Source organism: Hyaena hyaena, unplaced genomic scaffold (assembly GCF_003009895.1).
Source record: "Hyaena hyaena isolate Hyena2069 unplaced genomic scaffold, ASM300989v1 scaffold_262, whole genome shotgun sequence".
NCBI classification, from domain to species: domain Eukaryota; kingdom Metazoa; phylum Chordata; class Mammalia; order Carnivora; family Hyaenidae; genus Hyaena; species Hyaena hyaena.
In genome coordinates, this window is record NW_024080895.1 from 211,162 (window position 1) to 234,629 (window position 23,468).

Consider the following 23,468-nt stretch of genomic DNA (forward strand, 5'->3'; position numbering starts at 1 on the left):
GGGAGGGGGGAGTGTGCATTGGGACAAGTGAGTGCTTTGAGGTGAGAAAGGCAAAAGTACTCTAATAAAAGACTTCAGGAAGGACTGAGGCGACCTAGGGAAATGTGCTGTGGTCAAGTTTAATCCTGGGAAAAGCGGCCCTGGAGAAAGCAGATGAGGAAGATAGGAAGGAAGATAGGGAGGGGGAGGCGCTGGCTGTGGGGGGAGGAAAGGGGCGGAGGGGGAGCTGGAAAGTGAGAGGGAGCGAGTAGGGATCGCGGCTCCGACGGCAGGGAGGAGGACCACTGTGTGGGAAAAAAGTGAAAGTCGAGGGAGAGGAGGAGGAGGCAGAGCGCGAGGGGCCCGGACGGGACCCCCGGGCCACGGCGGCGGCGGCGCAGGGCAGCGGCCCGCCTCGGGGTGGGGGTGGGGGGGGGGCCGGCAGCCTCGGGCGTTGGCTCCTCGGGGCTCCCTCCCTCGCCGGCGCATTGTTCCTTTGCCGGGAGACGAGGAAATTGCCTTTTGATTGCGGAAGTCCGCGGCCGGGGCCGGGGCGAGGCAGCGCGGGTCAGCATGGCAGCGTGGGAAGGGCGGCGCGCCGCGTGCCCCCGCCGCCCCTCGCGTCCGCAGCGCTCCCGGGGCGGCAGCAGCGGCAGCGGCAGCGGCGGCGGCCCCCGCGCGTCGCCGGCCGGGAGGCAAGCGCGCTGCGCCCGCGGGGCGCGCTGAGCGCTCGCAACAGGTGGCCCCCCGCCCCCCCGCGCCGGCCGTCGGGGCCCGTGCCGCGCCCCCAGCCCCTCGGCCGAGTCCGGGTGGTCACCGCCGAGCGCGATGCTGAGCCATGGAGTCGGGCTGGCCGTGTGGACCGCGCTGAGCCTGCTACAGGTGAGTGGCCCGAGGGGGGTCGCGGGCGGACGCGCCCCCCTCCCCGCCGACGACCGGAGTCCCAGTCCGCTGTGCAGTCGCCTGGGTTGTGTTTTGCAGAGGGAGATGGCAGGATGGCTTCCTCTCCCTGGGGAAGAACGGTCCTCTTCTGAGCCCCTAGCCGGACTGACAGCTCATACTACCTCCAAGGCACAGAAGTCCCCTTCCTTCTCCAGCTGCTCCCGAGAAAGAGCAGCTGGGGAGAAAGTTGCCACCCACCTTTCCCACGGGCCTTTTCTCTGGCTGGAGAGCAAAGGGATGGGCTGAGGGCTGAGGAGGCGGCTTGGGGACCTGGCTGGGGACAAGTCCCTGCGCAGTCTAGACTGTGGGCTTCACCTGCCTCCGGTTCCTTTGCAGACTGGACTGGGGGAGCCAGTGAGATGTAACGTCACCCTCACAGAGTCCAAGGTCTCCAGCCGGGCCGTGTCTCTCCAGTGGAGAACTCTGGGGTCACCGTGTAACTTCAGCCTCATCTACAGCAGTGACATGCCAGGGGTCGCATCGTGCCACCCCACGCGAATAGACAACACCACCTATGGATGCTACCTCAAGGATTTACAAGCGGGAACCATCTATAACTTCAGGATTGTGTCTCTGGACAGAGAAGAGAGAACTGTGGTCTTGCAAACAGGTAAGGGGTGACAGGTGCAGTTGGGCGGCCAGGCCACTCTAGGCTGAGCCCTGCCTTTTCAGGCTGGGGTTTCATTTGAGTTCCAGGCATACAAAAAGCAAAGGTAAAAATACCTGTGAAGATCAATATTGACCGAGATTGCCAGTTTCCTCAGATCTGGTCAGAAGCAGCTTGGTTGACTTTGAGAGGTTTCCTTAGTGCTGAAGACAGCGGACCGGCCCTTTGAAGGGGAGCACAGCAGACAGGGGTTGTGGGCTGTGGGGGGGAATTTGTTAAATTTGTTAAAATGATGTGGTTTGAGCTCCCATCACGTTAAGTCGTCCAGCCCTGGAATAATTCTAAGTAAAATGTTTTTAGAATAAATAATGGAAGTGCAATGGTTAGGGATATGCCTTCCCTCAACTTAGTTTTATTTTTGGGACCAGGACATAAAACCTTCAGGAATAGAATAGAGCCACTCATAGAGGAGAATTAGAAAAATCCCTTCAAATGAGGGCATGGAAATTAATTTGTATAACTTGAATAACTGAAACAGCATAGTATCAGAGAAGGTCCTTCGGCCACTCTGAACTTCAAGTCACTTCTTTTCCTTATAGTTTTGGTGACCCCCGCAAAGAGTACATGGTAAGGAGAATTCATCTCTCCTGCCTTAGTTTTCTTGTCTGTAAAATAAGAGTGTCAGACTTGGTTGTTCAGGTCCAAGTTCTTACCAAGTGCCAATCACTTGGGTAGGGGGCTGTCCCGCACGTACCTCCTTATTCCTCTCAGCTACCCGGTAAACGTGCTCTAAATTCTCTAAAAATCTGGTTGTCGTCAGTCTTTCTTTTAACAGTACCTTCGCTTGTGGCAATAGTGAAACTTTAAACTTTTATCCAGGAAGGTCAAATTTTACAGGAAACTTCTGAAAGTCAAATTTTAGAAATGTGTTATCCTTACTATTAGTTCACGTTCAACCTGAACAAAGGTTACTTCCTAAGCTACAGTTCTTTCAAAACGTGTGAGAACTTTCAGTTCTCAGGGCGGCTACAGCCGGGTCAGGAAATGTAGGTGGATTCGTGTAATAAGTCAGTCAAATATCAACTCTCTTATTTTTTCGCAGAAAAATTAAGAATACCCAGTTATATCACTTGGCTTGCTTCAGATGAAATGTCTAGATAATTTCCGAGATTCGCAGGAACATAAATGGAAAATTTGGTTATGTTTTTATCTGGAATCAAAGAAAGACTGAAATCAACCACATAATTAGATCATTTTACAGACGTTAATGGACTGGGTTTTTAGTCATAGAAACCCAGTTGGTTGCTCAGTTTGTGAGGATGGTTTTGTGAACATTCAGACTGCGAACACTGTGACATTTATGACAGAGCTTCCAGATGTGTACACTGCATTTGCTAAGGAGTCTGTTGAGTGGGGCAGAACGATTTTTTTAAAAAAGGAAAAAGATGGGGCGCCTGGGTGGCTTAGTCGGTTAAGCGACCGACTTTCACTTAGGTCATGATCTCGCGGTTCGTGGGTTCGAGCCCCGCGTCGGGCTCTGTGCTGACTGCCAGCTCAGAGCCTGGAGTCTGTTTCAGTCTGTGACTCCCTCTCTCTCTGACCCTCCCCTGCTCACCCTGTCTCTCTCTCTCCTAGAAATAAATAAAACATTAAAAAAAAATTTAAAAAAAAAAAAAGGAAAAAGACTCACTGTGGGTGTTAAGAGTTAGAATGCGCTCCAAGTGTAATTATGCATGTAGGTGCTCCAAGTCCAAATACATTTGCGAAATGTAAGAAATATTTCCATTTTATTGACTGTGTTGAGTTAAAAAAAAAAAACTTCATTGGCATTCAGGCTTTCATCATTTTTCTTAAGGAGTTACTTTTTACAGTATCACAAATATACTCTCACTACAAATTTTATGAGCTCCATGATAAATGTGAAGAATGAAATTTGCAGGTGATGTTTATGTAATATTTGCCCCCATACTTATTTGTATGATGGTAGAAGGCTTAGGATTCCACACTTTAAAAATCACTTTACTTACATTAACATTTTTCACTTCAGATATTTTCAAAATATTTCAGGAAGGATTTTTTTTTAGTTGCTTGTTATTTGTTTTTTGTCATTGGTGCTTTCTGTATTTTAAGGGTACATGTGGATTTTTCATTTAGTTGAGAGAAAGTACTAGTAGCTCTCTAAATTGCTAGACTATAGAGATGAACTCTACAAATTGTATTTTACCATTAGTAAAGTAGGACCAACTAGTAGTATAATGTGAAGGCAATAGAACTTCAGTCAAAAAAAGTTACTCAAAATGTGTTGGTCTTTCCTTATTCCATTTTGCCTGTCTCGTCAGTCTAGTATAAAATAGAATGAGAGCAAGACATGATTTGACTAGAGATACAACAGTTGCTTAGATGATCTCTGTATCCTTCCAAGTGTGATTTGTCTGATGGTTTTTCTCGAGAAGGTGCCTAAAATAGCTAATTTATTGTCATGTAGACAGGACCTTAAAGATAAAAAAGTTTTAACTAAATGGGAACTATGTCAGCAACAATCAGTTTTCACTGCAGATTTTAAGTCAGAGTTGAAGAAACTCCGTGGATTCAGCAACATTTATCAAGTGTGGATCCTGCAGGGAATTATGCCACATAGTGACTGGTGCACTTATAAGGGTGATGGACAAAACGTGGTCCCAGCCCTTGAAGTTTTGTGCAGACGTGGGAGAAGGTCATGATGAAGGTGGGAACAGAGTTTCATCACTTCTTTTCCTGATGAAGACCTTGCCCTGCCTCGTGGATGCCACACTTTCATAATCATAGCAAAGACATTAGGCAGTTCTTGGGTTTCTTTAGTCATTAAATGGTTGGTGCAACAGCCATAAGAAGTTGAAAGCCAAATTGTTTAGTTGTGAATTCACTGGAAATCAAATAATGAAGGCAACAGATATGGAAGAACTCCAACACTTTTGTAACACTGTGTCCTCGGAGCCTCAGCAGAGAGCTGCAAACTAGTAGCTGCTAGGGGTGTCTAAGTGTCTAAATAATGAATTTGTTTCATTTGGCTCATGTAATGTTTTTGAAAAATCCAGATTATTTCACCAGCACTAAAAATGGCAAATTCACAAAAATACCAGATTTATGGCTTCCCTTAAAATACTGGAAGATTTGACAAAGTTGAACCAGTCTTCTTAGAACCCTCCAAGCCAAGTTGTAGTTTCTTTCCTTTTGGATACCAATTTACTGGAATCCCCCTGGACCACCTCATTTCTTTCTGTACTTAAATGCATCCGAAGGGCACTTGAGTTTGTTTAAATGAAACTTTCGAGTTTTCATTTAGAATTGTTTGGGGCTTTTATCTTCCCAGAAATAAGAAGTAGTTTTTCAATATCTAAAATGGCAACCAGCATATTGTATTCAATAAATATTGATTAAATGGATGGATAGACGGATGAACGAATGGATAGTTGAATGAGTGGATCCATAGATAGATAGATAGATAGATAGATAGATAGATAGATAGATATGAATGAATATTTCAGTGGGAGAATGTATATATACTAAATAATATGACATATTGGGTTATAGGAAAGTTGTAGAGCCCAGGGAAGTAGTCTGGTAGTAGAACTTTACTTATAGGAAGAATATCTTACTAGCACATGCCTTCTTGTTAGTTTCAGCTACTCAGTAATCAGCCTAGAACAAAGAGTAAAAAAAAAATTAGCTCTTTTAATTTTTTTTTATGTTTATTTATTTTTGAGAGACAGAGCATGAGCAGGGGAAGGGCAGAGACAGAGGGAGACACAGAACCTGAAGCAGGCTCCAGACTCAGCTGTCAGCACAGAGCTCCACGTGGGGCTCGAACTCACCAACCCGCAAGATCATGACCTGAGCCAAAGTCGGCCACTTAACCAACTGAGCCACACAGGCGCCCCAATATTAGCTCTTTTAATGTGAGTGTTTAATAATAAAAAATGCTTCAGGAGATTTAACTACCAAACCACCATATCAGCTATTTATTTTCACTTCAAAATGTTGCTTACTGTATTAGGTTACTAGGGACTCTATGACAAAATACCAGACCAAATGCCTTAAATAACAGAAGTCTATTTTCTCACAATTCTGGAAGCTAAGAGTCCCAGCCCCAAGTGTCAGCAGCTTTGTTTCTGAGGACTCTCTAAGGCTTGCAGGTGCCCACCTTTTTGCTGTGTCCTCACATGTTCGTTCTGTGTCCATGTTCTCTAAGGACACCAGTTGTATTGGATTCACCCCCACCCTAACAACCTCGTTTTAACTTAATTACCTCGATAAAGGCCTTATATTCAAATACAGTCACATTCTGAAGTACTGGCGGGGTTGGGGCTTCAACACTTGAATTTTGGAGGGACACAATTCAGCCCATACACTTACAGAGCTTTAAACATCAGTCAATACTTACCAATAATGTCCGTAAGCTACTTGCATCAAAATCTTTTGCAGAGCTTCTTATAAAAACATCTATTATTGGCTTCTACCCCACATGTAAGGAAGTTAGGAGGAGTGGAGCTTAGGGTATCTGATTTTTTTTTAATGTTTTTTTTTATTTATTTCTAGGAGAGAGAGAGAGAGAGAGAGAGACAGCGTGAGCAGGGGAGGGTCAGAGAGAGAGGGAGTCACAGCCTCCGAAAGAGGCTCCAGGCTCTGAGCTGGCAGTCAACACAGAGCCCGACGCGGGGCCTGAACCCACAAACCGCGAGATCATGACCTAAGCGAAAGTCGGACTCTTAACCGACTAAGCCACCCAGGCGCCCCTTAAGTTATCTGATTTTAAACAAATATCACAGTGAATCAATGCACAATGAAGTTCAAGAGCTATTGACATAGCTTTCCTTTTATTCACCACCATTAAGATTCTGGTACCATTCCTCCCAATGCATGGCTAAATCTATAATACCTAAGAATATTTATTTTCTTTCCCAGGAAGAAAATAATACTCTAATATTTGTCTTGTGCTTTTATAGCACGTAAAAGACTTTTACTAACTTTATTTAGTAGGTAAGAGTATAAAATATATATTAGAGGCAGTTGCGTGGCTTAGATGGTTAAGTGTCCAACTTTGGCTCAGGTCATGATCTCACGGCTCATGAGTTTGAGCCCTGCATCAGGCTTTGACAGCTTGAAGCCTGGAGCCTGCTTTGGATTCTGCGTCTCCCTCTCTCTCTCTGCCCCTCCCCTGCTCATGCTCTGTCTTTCTCTCAAAAATAAATATTAAAAAAATTTTTTTAAGAGTATAAAATATATATTATACTAACCATATATTGCTTAATTTTACTTTTAGGGAGTATTGTGAAGGCGTAGGTTGCATAATGGTTGAGACCTCAGTTTAAAGGCAGCCTTCTCCATCACTTCCTAGTCAAGTTGCCTCAAGCAAGTTACTAACTTCTCCAGGACTTTTTCCTAATTTATAAAATGGATATATTAATAAAAAGAATGCCTACCTCATAGGGTCGTTTTGAGGTTTTATTTGGTTTGTACATAAATTCTAGAATAGTTTTTGTCACATACTAAGTGCATAGTATGTTTACTATTATTACTTTAAGGTTGGAGGTGAGGTTGATATTGATGAGAATTAAATAACCACAGATCACACAGCTAGTATATAATAGATCCAGAACTTGAACTCTGGTTTCCTGGCTCAGTTCCAATTCTTTCCACTTCTCTGCAGGAGGATATAATTTTTAAGTTGGTATCAGTTCTTTCAAATTACCATATGATATTGTTACTAACTTTTCAAGTCAACTTTTAAAGAAGAGAAAATATATTACAAAATACCTTAAATCTGTGTATGCATAGCCCATGCAAGGATGGAATCATGATTAAATGTGTTTTAGTGTGAAGAAATTATAAGCAGCTATTGATTTTCAAGTGTGTGGAACTTTTGGTGACGGGTTTCAATATTTAGCAATCAGCCATTGGCCATCTCTTTATTTCAGGAATTCTAAGGTCAAGCTGAGTTATAAATATGGAATGAACCAAACTAGTTCTCTGAACTTAATCTTCTTTTGAGTGTTTAGGAAACTTCTTCCATTAGACTGACTTCATCCCTCCACTGGTCTGTTGGTGGGCATGGCATTCTCAGGTTAGCTAGAAAGGCATAATATCTAATTTTTCAGACAGAATAAGAGAAGAACAAAGAAACATTTTTTCACCTTCCATTTCCAGACATCAATTTTCTGGAACACCCCTGAGGGATAATGGATAATACTGACACCTTTCTGACTTTGTAGAAGAAATCAAGCCCATTCAATGTATGTGAATGTACAGAAATGAAGATGAATATATGTCCCTAAACATATGATATGTAATTAAAGTTAACATGGTAGGTTTATATATAGATTGCCAGTAATTTTTGGTTTTGGCTTTGCTTTCCTTCCTTTTTTATGGAAAAACTGAAACATGTAAAAAAGTAAATGGGATTATATAATTAACTACCATGTACTCATCACTTACCTTCAATAGTTACCAACTGATCGCCAATCTTATTTCATCTTATCTCCACCCCCATCCCGACCCCATATGAAATGCAAGTCATCATTTGATTCCATTTATACATCTTTTAGTATGCATTTTTGAAAGAATTATTTCTAACATAACCACATATTATTTAGATGTCCAACATTAACAATAATTCCTTAGCAGCTACATGTCCGGGTTTGGAGGTGTGCGTGAAGTGATAGCTCATGAATTTCTACCTAGGAGAGACTTCTGGGCAGCAATCTGATTGGAAGGAGAGACCAAGGGACTTCTCTTTATGCAGCATTTATATAGCACTTTAGATAATATTGAGAAAGCCTCACTTGTTAATATCAAAAACTTGGAGTGGGGCTGCTGAGGGATAGCAACTGGATGGCGGTACTACCTCTCCAGCGGTTGTCAGGGCACCCTCACGCCGTCAGCACGAACATGGTTCTCTGGTGCTCACTAGGAATGCCTTAGCTTAATCTGTTCTCTCCCTCTGTAACACCTGTCTTCTCTCTGATTTCTAAGTCCTACTTTGACCTTCCAAACTTGCTCATATTCATTTCCTTCATGAAGCCAACCTCTGACCCTTAGCCTTTGGATATCAGTCTCCATTTTCACATTGGGTGTTGTTGCTTGCCTGTGTTACTCTTCATTATTTTTTTTTTAATTTTTTAACATTTATTCATTTTTTGGGAGAGAGAGACAGCACGAGCAGAGAGGGACAGAAAGAGGGAAACACAGAATCCAAAGCAGGCTCCAGGCTCTGAGCTGTCAGCACAGAGCCTGATGCGGGCCTCGAACCTGCAAACCATGAGATCATGACCTGAGCCAAAGTCAGATGCTTAACCAGCTGAGCCACCCAGGTGCCCCTATTATTATTATTTTTAAATTTAAGTTTATTTATTTATTTTGAGAGAGTGTGTGTGTGCAAGCAGGAGAGAGGCAGAGAGGGACAGAGAGAATCATAAACAGGCTCTTCACTGTCAGCCCAGAGCCTAGTGCAGGGCTCAAACTCATGAACCATGAGATCATGACCTGAGCCAAAGTCAAGAGTCAGACACCTAACTGACTGAGCCATCCAGGTGCCCCTGGCCTGTGTAACTCTTCACAGCAAGAACAGCAGTAACATAAATACCGACTGTCATTTACTGAGAGTTCACCACTAACATTTACTTCCATTACCCCTGAACACCTACAACTCTGTAAAGTAGGTGCTGTTCTCTTTCACAGATGAGGAAACTGAGCATCAATGAGCTTAAACAACTTACCTAGTCAAAGTTGTAAGTGACAGTGATGGGATTTGGACCCAAGTCTAGTCTGACATCAAAGTCACCCTCCCTAATAATTCACCTTTTGTTTACCTTTTCCACATATGTCCTGAGTGTCCAAGGGGACTGTAGACTCTCAGAGGAGCGTCTACCACTTAACGTACCTAGGGCCAAGTATGATGACCCTCACAGTAACACGGCATCCTACACTGCTGTTAACGATGATGCAAATAAACACTGTGTTGATTGCCCTTTCAAAGGTTGTTAAAACTTGGAGTTGTTACTACTTGAACTTCTTATCTAGTGTGTAAAGTTGATAAATTAAATGCATGTCGCTCTGATGTGTTATCACAATATTGTATATCATCCTAAAATAAGTCAGAAAGCTGACAGCTGTCATACAGCAATGATCACAAGGTGGGAGAGAATTACCTCTCTATAAGTGTATGTAATGAACTGCAGATTGTGAGCAATTGCTTTTTCATTTTATTCTTCTGCTCATTTTCAAAAGCCCACACGAAGGGATGGTGTGTGGCTTTTTGCACCCACCTTATCTTGATTTCCATGAGAAAATTCCCAGTGATTTTATATGAATAGGTGGTGTTCATTGCATTTTATGGAGAGTGTTACATTAGTGGAACTTCCAGGCTCCTGGACACCCTGCTTTTAACTAAAATAGTATCCCAATTCTGTGAAGATACAGAAATGGACCCTGCAACTACTAAAAAGATAGATCTCTTGGTCTAGAGTTAGTGGATGGCAAAAGAGAAGGTGGAGACGTGGCGAATGATGTCCTATCAGAGGAGACCCTGAGGCCCTATGGAGAAACTTAGACTTCACCTCCTGAAGCAATCTTGGTGCTATATCAAGGGTGGGGAAGGTGATGGGGAAGATATACAGAGAGGTTATTTGGCAACAGTAGAGGAAAGGCAGGAAATAGGGAAGGCACCCAAGAAACTCTGGGAGCAGTTCAGACACAGGGCAATGGGATCCCAGGTAAAAGCAGTAAGATTACGGAAACAAAAGGAGCAATCAAGAAAAATTACTTTTCAAAAAAAATCAGTATAACTTTCATAGCCACAGAATTAGATTTAGGTGTTGTTAGTGTTCTTATTCATTTTATCCCACCTACAATATTCAAGCCATCAAATGAAAATTCTGCAAGTTTACCTATTATTTTCCATAGACGTCTGGTTTGATTGTTTTTTTTTTTTTTATTTTACTGAATATGCAATCAAGGCATCGCCCACCCTGGGACAGCTAGAAGGAACTTGGAACCAGGTGTACCCGTTCTGTACCAGAACCTCAGCTGTACTACTTGTTGCCTATATGATATAAATGAGTCACTTAACACCTCACCTCCAACTGAGAAAGCACATTGTAAATTACCAGATCTTACACAGACACCCTGTGATACTAGATACACTGTGATACTCTCTTGACTTCAAGAAAAGCTTTTGGTACTAAACCTGAGATTGCCTGTGCTCTTATTATAAGGTTGAATTTATTTACAAAATAAACATTATCATTCCAAGTTCTAAACACCCTGGAAACTCCTGTATCAATAGATAATGTTGTAGTGGCCATACAAAATAATTTTTAGGGAGGTCTTGTTACTTGCATTTTTAATATGTGAGTTTCTCCTTCTTCCTAAGTCCCCCTTTTTAAAAAGGGAATCACAGAATTCATCTTGGTTCAGAAGTTTAGCTTCATCTTTTCCTCTAAGGACAGAAAAACTGGGTTGACACCAAGCCCACTTAGAAATTATTGGGTTTCCTGATCCTGGTAGATTCATTCAAATGTAGCAGATGAATATCACAGAACTCTACATTTGGCAGGTCTGTCTGCAATTAAGACGTACAAACAAAGATGTCTTAAATTTATAGCTAATGATAAATTTTGATACATTGATTAAGATTAAATTATCGATCTGTGGTTTTTGACAGGTCTTGTAGCTTATAAAACTTCACTTGTTACTGTATATAGGAGAGTGATACATGGAAAGACCAGAAAGACTATAAATGCACATATGTGTACGCTGGTACCTGTAGCCATCGGCATGAATTACATAAGTCAAGTAGGGTTTTCTGATTAAATACAATCTGTCACATGATCAAAAGATTACAAACATATAACTAAATTTTCAATTAGCATTAGAGAATACAATGTCTTTCTTGCATTCATATATATGTAGATATATGAAATTCATTTATATATCTACATATATATGTGGATATATGTGTGTGTGTGTGTATATATATATATGAAACTGACACCCCTTTTGGAAGTATCTAAATTCGTTTCTAATAAAATATTGAAAAACAATTTTTTTTTAATACAGCAGAGTTTTTCTCGGGCTTAGATTGAAAAGAAGTCTGAAAACTATTTAACTTCTGCAGCATCTGGAGCAATAGTGGACTAGTGCCAGCACAGGACTTTATCGCAGTATAAATGGGGTTTTAAGTGTTTGTTTCCAGTGCAGGTTCTCGAAGCCCAGGCACTTCCCAGTCTCATTGTTCCTTTGTTCTAGCGGATGTACAAAGGATTGACTGTTTTGTTTGCTGGCTCAGAGAGATTAGATAAAGCCTGCATTTCTGAACTTCACCCTCTAGGCACGCAACCTTAAAATTCATTTTCTATAGCTTATATTTTTCAGATTATATATCATTTAGATTATACTGATCACACCATTATCGTCTTTAACCTTTATCTGGCTTGGAGACAGATGACAGTATCGATCTCTTTTGAGCTATCACTGGAAAGCAGCTGTCCCTCTCATCCTTGTCCTTAAAATGCCTCTTCAGCAAAAATGTGTCATCTCAATGGACTATGACAAGGTTGTTCTTGAGTTTCGTTGGCTACTAGAATCTCATGGTAGCGAAGTGCCTTATTCTTGCCAGACAGCAGAAAACTTTCTGTGAGGGGAAATTATGCTCATTCTTTTTGTTAAGATGTCCTTAATTACAGACCATTATGTATGATAGAAAATTTAAATAATATTGCTGGGGTCAGGGGAGGGAAGCTACTGCTTTTCTCAAGAACCTATAAACTAGAATCATCTTGGGAATTTTTTATTTTATCTTAATGGTTAGAAAGTTAGGTCATGGGAATTAACTGGTAAGATTTTATCAAGTTTTTTTATATGAAAAAGGCAAATAAAGCTGTTAGTTTAGTTTTAAAAAATTATATTCCACTTCTGCTTCCATTCTGTCAATGATTCAGAGGAAACTTTTTATGATCAAGTGTAAGTTTATATTGAGTGACCATTCTATGCCAGGTAAAATCTCTACACCTCAAAACATCCGAGAATATAGGTATTATTATTCTGCCCAGACAAATGGGAAAGTGGAGACTCAGATGGGTTCAATGACTTGTCCAAAGTCTTCTGACTGATACACGAGGGAACCAAGGACTTGAACTAAGTGCTGTCTGACTCCAAAGCCCATGTTTTCTGGCGCTATGTTTTCCTGCTTCCATGACAAGATCTCCTTCTGTTTATAGAAATAATAACAGCAGCTACCACTGAATACTTACTATATGCCAGACACTGTTCTAAGTGCTCTATATAAAACACTCAAGTTAATCTTCATAAATAGAGGCACCTGGGTGGCTTAGTCGGTTAAGCGTCCAACTCTTGGTTTTGGCTCAGGTCATGATCTCATGGTTTTGTGGGTTTTGGCCCCATGTTGGGCTCTGTGTGACAGCAAGGAACCTGCTTGGGATTCTCTCTCTTCCGCTCTCTGCCCCTCCCCCACTCACACTATCTCTCTCTCAAAATAAATAAATAAACTTAAAAAAATTTTTTTAATCTTCATAAATATCTTGGCAAAAAGATAGTAGTATTATCAGCATTGCATAGATGAAGCAGCTGAGACGTAGAGAGGTTAAGGAATTGCCCAAAGCAACCCTTCAGTTGCCACCACACAGGAGAACCAGACTCAGCCCAGGCCACTAGCCTACAGAGCCCACACTCTTACGGTGAACCTCTGCTGTGCTTGGGTGCAAACCACACTACTGGTGCTTTGGGCTCCCTAGGTGACTGCTGCTGTGGCTTTGTTGTCAGCAGACATTTATATTTTTATTAGGTCTTGTATTATTAAATGTTAGGTGGCTTGTGTGCTTTTTGCAGTGCAATGTCCTCCTACAAATCACAGCATAAAATACACACACACACACACACACACACACACACACACACAAGACATTAGACTGATCATAGGCTGTATTTAGCTTATGTGTGGTATCTCTAGGTGACCCATAGATCGTCTTCTGAGCTGTCTGGCCATAAATGCTTTGTTGATATAGACTAAGATCACCTTGTTCCTATTTGTTATTAAGGTTAGTCACAAGAAAACACATATACTGTTCTAAGAAGATTCTAGAATCTGAAGTTATTTCATGAGTAAAATATGATTTACCAAGATCTCAGCCAAGAAGAACTCAGATCCCTTCCCCTGCTTGAAAATGCGCTCTCTCTCTCTTTCTCTAAATAAATAACTTTTTAAAAAATATAACAAAAACAACCTAAAGTTATGTATACTTAACCTCCAGAATCCACAACCTAAAAAAGAAATATTCTGGGGCACCTGGGTGGCTCGGTTGGTTAAGCATCTGACTCTTGATTTCAGCTCAGGTCATTATCTCATGGTTTTTGAGTTTGAGTCCTGCATCGGACTTTGAACTGTGTAGACAAACAAACAAAAAAACAAAAAGTTGAGTACAAATTTCAAAATTATTTCCTAATACCTATTTTCTGTTAAGATTTTTGGTATTTATTCAGGCATAGCCTGGATGTTTATAAGTGTGTGGAAAGTGCAAAACTTGCAAGCGGCACCTTGGGGGCTCAGTCAGTTAAGTGTCGGACTTTGACTCAGGTCATGATCTCACGGTTTGTGAGTTTGAGCCCCACATTGGGCTCTGTGCTGACAGCTTAGAGCCTGGAGCCTGCTTCAGAATCTGTGTCTCCCTCTCTCTCTGCCCCTCCCCTGCTCGTGCTATCTCTCTCTCCTTCAAAAATAAACATTAAAAAAAAAAACAACTTGCAAGCCAAAGAGAATATAACCTTTCTTGGAATTCTAAGCTCAGAATTTTCTTAACAAAAAAGTTTTATTAGAAAAAGGAGTTTATCTGACTAGTAGGTAAGTGGGTCTCTTTTTAAAAATGAAATGATAAGTTTGAAAGTGGAGTAAAATGCCAGTTTGTTTCATGGGCAGCAGACAGTGAATCTGTGTGACAGCCAACTAATGGGCATTTGCAGAAGTCTTTAAGCCATGTTCTCTTTGTGGGTTTTTGTCTCTCAGATCCTTTACCTCCTGCTAAGTTTGAAGTCAATAAAGAGAAGACTACTTCAACCAGTTTGCATGTTTGGTGGACTCCTTCTTCTGGAAAAGTCACCCAATATGAGGTGGAGTTGTTTGACAATAACCAAAAGATACAGGAGACCCAAATTCAAGCAAGTACTTCATGGAATGAACATACATTTTTTAACCTCACTGCTGGTAATAAATACAATATTGCCATCACAGCTGTTTCTGGAGAGAAACGTTCCCTTACAGTTTATACCAATGGATCAACAGGTAAGACCCGTTTACAGCTAGCTGAGTATTTAATACAGTAAATTGAAGGGATAAAAGTAAGAATGCCCCCAGACCAAAGGTGACAGGTAGATAGGTAGGTAGATAAGTAGATAGACAGACAGATAAATGCTGTGCAGTACGTTGGGTAGACTAGACTGAAAATAAGGAGATGTGGCTGTGCTGCTAGATCGCTGGTTGATTTTGAACAAGTCCTGGAACTTCTCTGGGACTGGAATTTTCTCCAAAACTAAGTAGGTGTTTCCAAGTGACCTTTCTAACTCAAATCTCAGGCCACAGCATTTTCTGCCTCGGTTTCTCAGTTTGTAATAAAACGTGATTTTTAAGTGTTTTCATCCTTTGTATATTCTTTTCATAACATCAAGTCATGATGTTTCCTACGTACTTCTACGCCTGGAACAAGTGTTTGCGTGCCCCACGCATCCCGATGTCAACGACCCACTCCACCTCCTTCTGTGAACTACCGTCCTTCTCATCATGCCTTCTCCTCTCCTTTTCTCTCCTGCTTTCTTGCTGTCCTTCTGTTTTTCATCTTCCATTGTTCTTCCCTTTCTTTTCTCTTTGCTGCTATGCCATATCATGCTTCATTGGCAAAAATTACTTTCATACCTATTAAGTGGGTAAACTATGATGTAGCTCTAGTGTGGACTTTGAAAAGAGCATTAATCCAGGCTCCAGTGAAATTTCAAGAGTACTATTCTCATTACTTATAGCACAAATTAGATGTACAGAGAAGCATTCATAAATGTGTGATTTCGAATTAAATGTGTCTATGGCACCTATAAGGAAATTATGAATGACCCTTTGGCAACGCATTTTATGTCCCCAGTGCCATCCCCAGTGAAAGACATCAATATTTCAGCAAAAACCAATTCTCTCTTGATTTCCTGGTCCCATGGCTCTGGGAATGTGGAAAGATACCAGCTGATGCTCATGGATAAAGAGATCCGAGTACATGGCAGTGTCGTGGACAGACATGCTACTTCTTACACTTTCCAAGGACTGACACCTGGCCACCTCTATAACCTCACCATTGTGACTGAGGCTGCAGGGCTGCAAAACTACAGATGGACACTGTCCAGGACAAGTAAGTTCCACCAACTAGCGGAACAAGAATAAAGCTCAAATCAAGGAAATGTTTAATAACCAAGGCTTATAAAGTTATTTGAATAGTATGGGACAAATGGAAATTCATATGTTACAGAAGGCCCTTAAGATGTACCCATTTTTCTACTCAGAGAAAGAGGGATTCCCTTTTTTTTCTAAAATTTAGATGACTCCTTGGCAGCATTCTGAAGTAGCAAAGTTAACCACGGATATAGTCTTCGCTTGTCTTTTTAGTATTCTGAATTTTTTTTTTTTTTTTTGGTAAGGATTCCTACTTCCTTCTCTGAAACTAGCATCCACTGCCTTTGTGACGCCACTCACAATGAGCCAAGATTGCTTTTCTCAGTGCTATACAAAGACCTGCTCCTGTGAAACAGCCATTCGTAAACTCTGTATCCAATAAAACATATCTTGAGACCTAATACTACAGGAGCTGTTCTCACAGCTTAACATAGCCAATTAAACTAACCTGTGCTAAGTGGGTTTTTTAATGTTTTATTTATTTTTGAGAGAGACAGAGACAGAATGAGAGCAGGGAAGGGCAGAGAGAGAGGAAGACACAGAATTCACAGCAGGCTCCGAGCTGTTAACACAGAGCCTGACGTGGGGCTCAAACTCACAAACTGTGAGACCATGACCTGAGTTGAAGTCAGACTCTCAACCAACTGAGCCACCCAGGTGCCCTAATCTGTGCTAAGTCTTAATGAATCATGTACACATTCATTATTTCATTCTATTAATTCATTCATTCACTATCTACCGAGTATAAACTGTATGCTAGGCATTATGGATATAGCAGTGTCTAAAAAGGCCAAAGTCTTTGCCCTTTGGAGCTTACATTATAATGGATTCTAATGTTTCTGGTGGGTCTAATAAATTCCTTCTCTTGGTAAGCTGTTCCCTCTCTCGGTAAACTATTTAATTTTAAGAGAAACTTTTAAGTATATAGTGACTTAGAAATTACTCTCATGGAGAGAGTTCTTGGAACTACAAAAGATTGGTGAGAAAGATATTTGAGGGCACCTGTACATTTCCATACCCTTCATATCACACCTCAAAAGATGTATAAACATTCCCAACAAAAATGTGCCATATATCTTGGGGCCCTTGGCTGGCTCAGTTGGTGGAGCATGCACTCTTGATCTCAGGGTTGTGAGTGTGAACCTCACATTGGATGCAGAGATTGCTTAAAAATAAAATCTTTAGGTGCTCCTAGGTGGCTCAGTTGGTTAAGCATCTGTCTCTTGATTTTGGCTCAGGTCATGATCTCATGGTTCATGAGTTCATGACCTGCATCAAGCTCTGTGCCCAAGGAGCACAGCCTGCTTGGGATTCTCTGTCTCCCTTTCTTTGCCCCTCCCCTGCTTGCTTTCTATCTCTTTCTCTCAAAATAAATAAGCGTTAAAAATATTTTTTAAATGAAATCTTTTTTAAAAAGTAGCAATTATCTTAAGAATTATTCATGTATAACAAGAACAAATTATACTTATCACTGGCCTATGCAAAATCACTCTGCTATGCCCATTTTAAAACTGAAACCTTTTTGCTTTGTTATTAGTGAAGCCCAAAATTATGACGTACCCAAGAGGTAGAAAAAGTACTCAAAGTACTCACCAAAGTGTTTTTGCTTTTGTAATTGTAATCATTTTCCTTTGATGAAACAATGACACAACTCTTGAGCTTTCACTTCATCATGAGTTCATATGAAAGATAGCATATTTTTAGCACACAAAATTTTGGGATGGGCAATGAGTTAACCAATCTTTTGATTGTGTACTTGTTGTTATTAAATACATTAATATGGGAATAAATTAGGCAGATGTCAGACTTCTTTGAGCATTCCAGGACCTCATTTGCCTGTAAGGATCCTGAGGCTCAGTGAGATACACAGAGCTGTCCAGGGTTGCCCAGCTGACTAATGACCAAGGTTGAGCCAGAATCCAGGCTCCTGACTCCCATCTTCATGATCTTTCGAACAGCCAGACAGCCTTTCTTTGATTTTGCAGTATTATTTTTGCTAGCGAAATTGTTTTCTTCTGAGCAGGGAGTGAGGCTGTCAGGGATTAAAAGACAGGTCAAAATTTGACCAGAAGACTGGTACAATATCCTGAGTTAAAGTGTCTTCTCTTTTCTTCCTTTTTAGCACCCATGGAAGTCTCAAATCTGAAGGTGACAAATGATGACACTTTGACCTCTCTAAAGGTCAAGTGGCAAAGACCTTCTGGAAATGTGGATTCCTATAACATTACCCTGTTTCACAAAGGGATTATCAAAGAATCCAGAATACTCAGACCCCAGGTTACTGAAACTCAATTCAAAGACTTAACTCCTGGACGACTTTATCAAGTTACTGTCAGCTGTGTCTCTGGTGAATTGTCTGCTCAGAAGATGGCAGTGGGCAGAACAGGTGAGTGTAGGGCTCCAGAATATTCCAGAATAACACCATTTGGAATGATGTTTTCCAAATCATTGTCTGATCTGTCTTAGATCCATTCATCGGGGCACAATAAGCTCCCAATTTGGGAAATATGATCTACATGACTGAGGGTGCCTATGGGCCAGAGCCCCATATGCAGAGTTATTTAAGCAAATGTGTTTGGAATGGTTCCTGAGTGATGTGGGTAACCGGCTCTGCCCTGTGCTATTTCATGTCACCCCACTTAAGTAGTGTAAATGCATTAGCATTGATACTAATGAATAAAACATTTCTGATCAACTCTAACAGTGAGGGCCAGTTAGCATTTACTCATGTTTTCCTTAAATTATTTTATTAATTTATGTGACCAAACATTTATTCAGTGCCCCCTATGTGTAAATTATTGTGTGATGAGTTTCGGAAGTTGTTAAAATGTCAGGGTTCAGCCAACTACACCCTTTGGCCAAATACGGCCTGTGACCTGTACTTGCATAGTCCCAAGCTAAGAGTGGTTTTTACATATTTAAAAGGTTTTTTTAAAAAGGAAAAAGAGAGACAAAGATGGGACAAACCATATGTGGCCTGCAAGTCCTGAAATATTTACTTTTTCAACCCTTGCTTTTAAGGAGGTTACATTTTAATCAGACAAATATAGAATAAATACACAAAAAGTAAAAATAGTACATTTTAATAACAGTAATTGCATTGATATTTCCATGTATCAGGCACTAACTAAACACTTTACACTAAACATTAAGTTCCCACAACAAAACCATGAAAGAGGTTCCATTATTATCACTTTACAGATAATTCAGAGGGATGAAATAACTTGTCCATAGTCATCTAGCCAGTAAATGGTGGGGTTAGAATTTAAACCAGAGTGTTTAATATGAGAGTCCATTCTCTGAGCTGTTAAAGATTCCAACCAAGAGCCATCTGGTCAGAAGAACAAGAGAACAAAATTCTTGTTCAGAAGAGCAGTAAAGACTTCTCAAAGGAAATAGTCTTTAGATGGGACTTAAAAAATGGGAAGAGGGAGGGGTGCCTGTGTGGCTCAGTCGGTTGAGCGACCGACTTTGGCTCAGGTCATGATCTCACGGTTCGTGGGTTCCAGCCCCACGTCGGGCTCTGTGCTGACAGCTCAGAGCTTGGAGCCTGCTTCAAATTCTGTATCTCCTTCTCTCTCTGAACCTCCCCTGCTCATGCTGTCTCTGTCTCTGTCTCTGTCTCTCTCTCTCTCTCAGAAATAAATAAAACATTAAAAAAATTTTTTTTAATGGGAAGAGGGAAAAGAGGGAAGGGATTTGAGGATGAAGAAATAATACAAGCAAAGGTAGGAAGGCAGAAGAGCCCAAGATACTTACAGGTGTGCAGAACATGAAGTTCGAGGCCAGCATTTGGGAAAGTGGGGAAACGGGAGAGGGCAGCTGCAGGGAGTGGTCAGAGGTTATGCGGTCTGATCTTGGAAAGCAATGAATGCCACACGCAGGACTTAATGTTTTATTCTGTAATTAATGGAGAGACCTTGAATGTTTTTAAGCAAATGAATAATTAGACCAGAGCTATATTGCAAGAAGATTAATCTTGTCGTTGGAAAAGAGAGGAATGTTTCATGACCGCAACATGCAGTGTCGCTACCAAAAGACACCAACCATATCCATCAATGTCAACATCATCAGAAGCAACATCGATATTGTCTCTAGGGCTGGCGTGCAGCCAATAAAACACAGTGCTCATATCCCTAGGTAATTAACAGTGTTACAGAAGATTGCATTACTGATATATTACTAAGATGATTTTAGCGTTCATTTCTTGAGTGTCAGATGCCTCCAAAATGAGGAAAGAACACTCGTTTACAATCCACAAACATTAGAAGGGGATAGAAATGTTTGAATTGTGTTATTAGGTCTCTTATCTACTGTTGCCCATGAAAAGTGAATAAGTATCCTTACTTTTGGTTTTTAGAATCTCTTTTTTGACATCATTTCACCTTTTAGTTCCAGAGCAAGTTGGGAACCTGGTGGCAAACAGCAATGGTTCCACAAGGTCCCTAGTAGTGAGCTGGTCGCCCCCTGCTGGAGACTGGGAGCAGTACCGTATCCTGCTCTTCAATGATTCTGTGGTGCTGCTCAACGTCACTGTGGGAAAGGAGGAAACACGCTATGTCATAGATGATGTCGGGCTCATACCAGGAAGACAGTATGAGGTAGAAGTCACTGTTGAGAGTGGAAATCTGAAGAATTCTAAGCGTTGCCATGGCAGGACAGGTAAGCAAATACCAAGGTGTTAATGACTGTTGGAACCTTAACTTGGCCCCTCTCTCAAGTAACACAGATAGTTGTCAATGTTGTCCCTCCTTCCCACTCCCCCCCATCCCCCATGTTCCCTGAATTTAAGATATTATAGACTTTGTAAAGACTGAATTAGGTTTGGTAATGTTTAGTTTTGTCAAATTAGAACATTAAAAATCGCTTCCAGGGGCACCTGGGTGGCTCAGTCGGTTAAGCGTCTGACTCAGGTCATGATTTCCCAGTTCGTGGGTTCCAGCCCCATATGAGGTTCTGTGCTGGCAGCTCAGACCCTGGAGCCTGTTTCAGATTCTGTGTCTCCCTTTCTCTATGCCCCTCCCCCACTCATGCTCTGTCTCTCTCTGTCTCAAAAATAAAAATGAACTATAAAAATGTTTTTGAAAAAAATAAATAAAAATCACTTGCTTTATTTAATAAGAAGAAAGCCATTTTAAACACCAAAAGAATAGGAACTAAATAATCTGAGAATCCTTCCCACAAAAAGGACAGTTGAAAAATTTTTTGCTTGACCTAATTTGTCATGACCTAATGTTGACTAATTTCATGTATCAAGGAAAGGTTATTAATGTGAAGAGGGATATATTTGGATTTTAGGGTAGAGGGGAATGAAGATCTGGAGACATGGGTTTTGTTATTCTGGCTGTCACCACTATACTGTGATACCTTGGGCAAGTCACAACCCCTCTGAGTGTGTTTCTTCAACTTTCAAATAAGAGAATTGCCCTTCCAAGCTCAACAAGTATGACATGCAATATTCTATACTTGGAGTGAAATTCAAATATCCCCTTTCTTAGTCTTGCCTGATGACAAGTAAATAACTACACTGATTCAATGTTCTTCGTAGAAGAATGTCAAAGAAGAGGACCAAAACACCTCCTTACCTTGCCAACTGGGCCTTCCAGTAATATATTCATTTTCCAGATATTAATATCCCTTGGATAATGACTAAAGCTATATAAGCTTAAACCAAGCTATTTTTAGCATTCCACAGAACAAGTGTCTATGTCCTCTCCAATATTTTACCTCATTCACCTCAAATAACTTGGAATACTGTCAGGAAACAGTGGGGGCTCTCAGCATATTGTCATAATTATCAGGAAAATTTTCTTACGCTGTACCTCTAGGTGAATGAGGTAAGTCAAAGTAGGCTTTGATGGAACAATCCAGTTCATTTCAATGTATTAAAGAAGGAAGATACAGATTTAGGGACTCAATTAGAATGGAATTATAGAAAATTTCTTTGATGTAAAAATCAGTATGCTTCTTCCATAATTTTGTTTCCCTGTTGTTTTAGTGGGACCAGTACTTTACTCTTAACAACATATCCTAGAAATTGTAATAATTAAACCTTTTAAAGAAATAGAAACAATTTCGATTCTTTGGATAATGGGAGCCCTTAATCAGGTAGTATTATTGCTCTTGCTTTCATGGATACATCAGTGTCCCCTTCTCAGAAATGAAGGGAAGAAACACTTTGTCTTTCCAACCAAATGGAGTGAAAAATACCCCTAACTTCACCTAAATACTCAAACATGGACCTATCTCTGTAGGTTGACAAGATTGAATGAAATATTTTTGCATCATAGAATTCATATGAAGAAATAAATACTCAAGGTAATATGTGGTCAAAAATAAATGACCCAGAAAAGCATTTTCCAATAGTATCCTTTTGAATCTTCCTTTCTGAATATGTTACATAAACAAAGCTTGGGGTCTCTGGCTGGCTCAATGGAAGAAGATGCGATTTTTGATCTCAGGGTTGTGAGTTCAATCCCCACATTGGGTGTAGAGATTACTTAAAAATAAAATCATAAAAAAATAACAGCAACAAAGTTTTTATGATTAGCTTTTTTTTTTTCCTGAGCGCTCATACACATTCAGAAAAGGAACGCTGAACTGAACCCTCCTATAACTGGAAGGGAACAGTTCTCTAGAAAATATTCTAGTGTTTCTTTTTTCTTCTTTTTTTTAATGTTTAATTTTGAGAGACAGAGAGAGAGAGAGAGAGAGAGAGACCGTGTTAGCCAGGGAAGTGTCAAGAGAGAGTGAAAGACAAAGAATCCAAAGAAGGCTCACAGTGCAAAGCCTGACACAAACCCACAAACCGTGAGATCATGGTCTGAGCCAAAGTCCAGCACTCAACTGAATGAGCCACCAGGCACCGCCCCCCCCTCATGTTTCTGAATCAAATCAGTGACACAGCGTCCATTGCCTTTTCCTCAGTGCCCCTGGCTGTGCTCCAGCTTCGTGTCAAACATGCCAACGAAACCTCACTGGGTGTCATGTGGCAGACCCCTGTAGCAGAATGGGAGAAATACATCATTTCACTAGCTGACAGAGACCTCTTACTCATCCACAAGTCACTCCCCAAAGATGCCAAAGAATTCACTTTTACTGACCTGGTGCCTGGACGAAAATACATAGCTACAGTCACCACTATCAGTGGAGACTTAAAAAACTCATCTTCAACTAAAGGAAGAACAGGTAACATTCTCTATAAAAGTATACTGTGCACTGAATTGTTTAACGTTCAGTTTACAAATGCTTATTAAATGCCTATTATGTACTGGTCATTGTTTTATGAATTTTTTCTGTTTGTTTTTTATCATACTAATTTCAACTCTTAGTGTTTGTTTGTTTGTTTGTCTTACTTTGTTTGGGTTTATTTTGAAATTGAAACAGAGCAGAGAACAACTTTTCCAACAAGTTTCCCTGGAAATGAGAGGCAGAGAAATAGGACAGCATCGGAAAGAGGATGTATGT

General features: G+C 40.8%; 1 protein-coding gene and 1 long non-coding RNA gene across 3 annotated transcripts in view; one reads left to right on the forward strand and one right to left on the reverse strand.

Moving 5' to 3' along the window:
- Positions 1-23,468, forward strand: part of PTPRB (protein tyrosine phosphatase receptor type B) — a 115,362-nt gene that overhangs the window by 28,407 nt on the left and 63,487 nt on the right. The window contains exons 1-7 of one of the 2 annotated variants that reach the window (XM_039245643.1): positions 694-861; positions 1,258-1,531; positions 14,580-14,855; positions 15,703-15,960; positions 18,124-18,387; positions 20,394-20,663; positions 22,929-23,189. In XM_039245643.1, the coding sequence (XP_039101574.1) occupies positions 808-861; positions 1,258-1,531; positions 14,580-14,855; positions 15,703-15,960; positions 18,124-18,387; positions 20,394-20,663; positions 22,929-23,189 (1,657 nt within the window). In that variant the 5' untranslated portion in view covers positions 694-807. Of the gene's footprint in view, positions 1-693; positions 862-1,257; positions 1,532-14,579; positions 14,856-15,702; positions 15,961-18,123; positions 18,388-20,393; positions 20,664-22,928; positions 23,190-23,468 lie in introns of those variants that run through there. The other variant, XM_039245642.1, reaches the window with a different exon arrangement.
- LOC120240803 lies at positions 5,138-20,411 on the reverse strand. The gene is made up of 3 exons (XR_005530725.1): positions 20,349-20,411; positions 19,761-19,901; positions 5,138-5,206 (listed from the first exon to the last, which is right to left on the reverse strand). It is a non-coding gene; the product is annotated as an uncharacterized LOC120240803 (long non-coding RNA).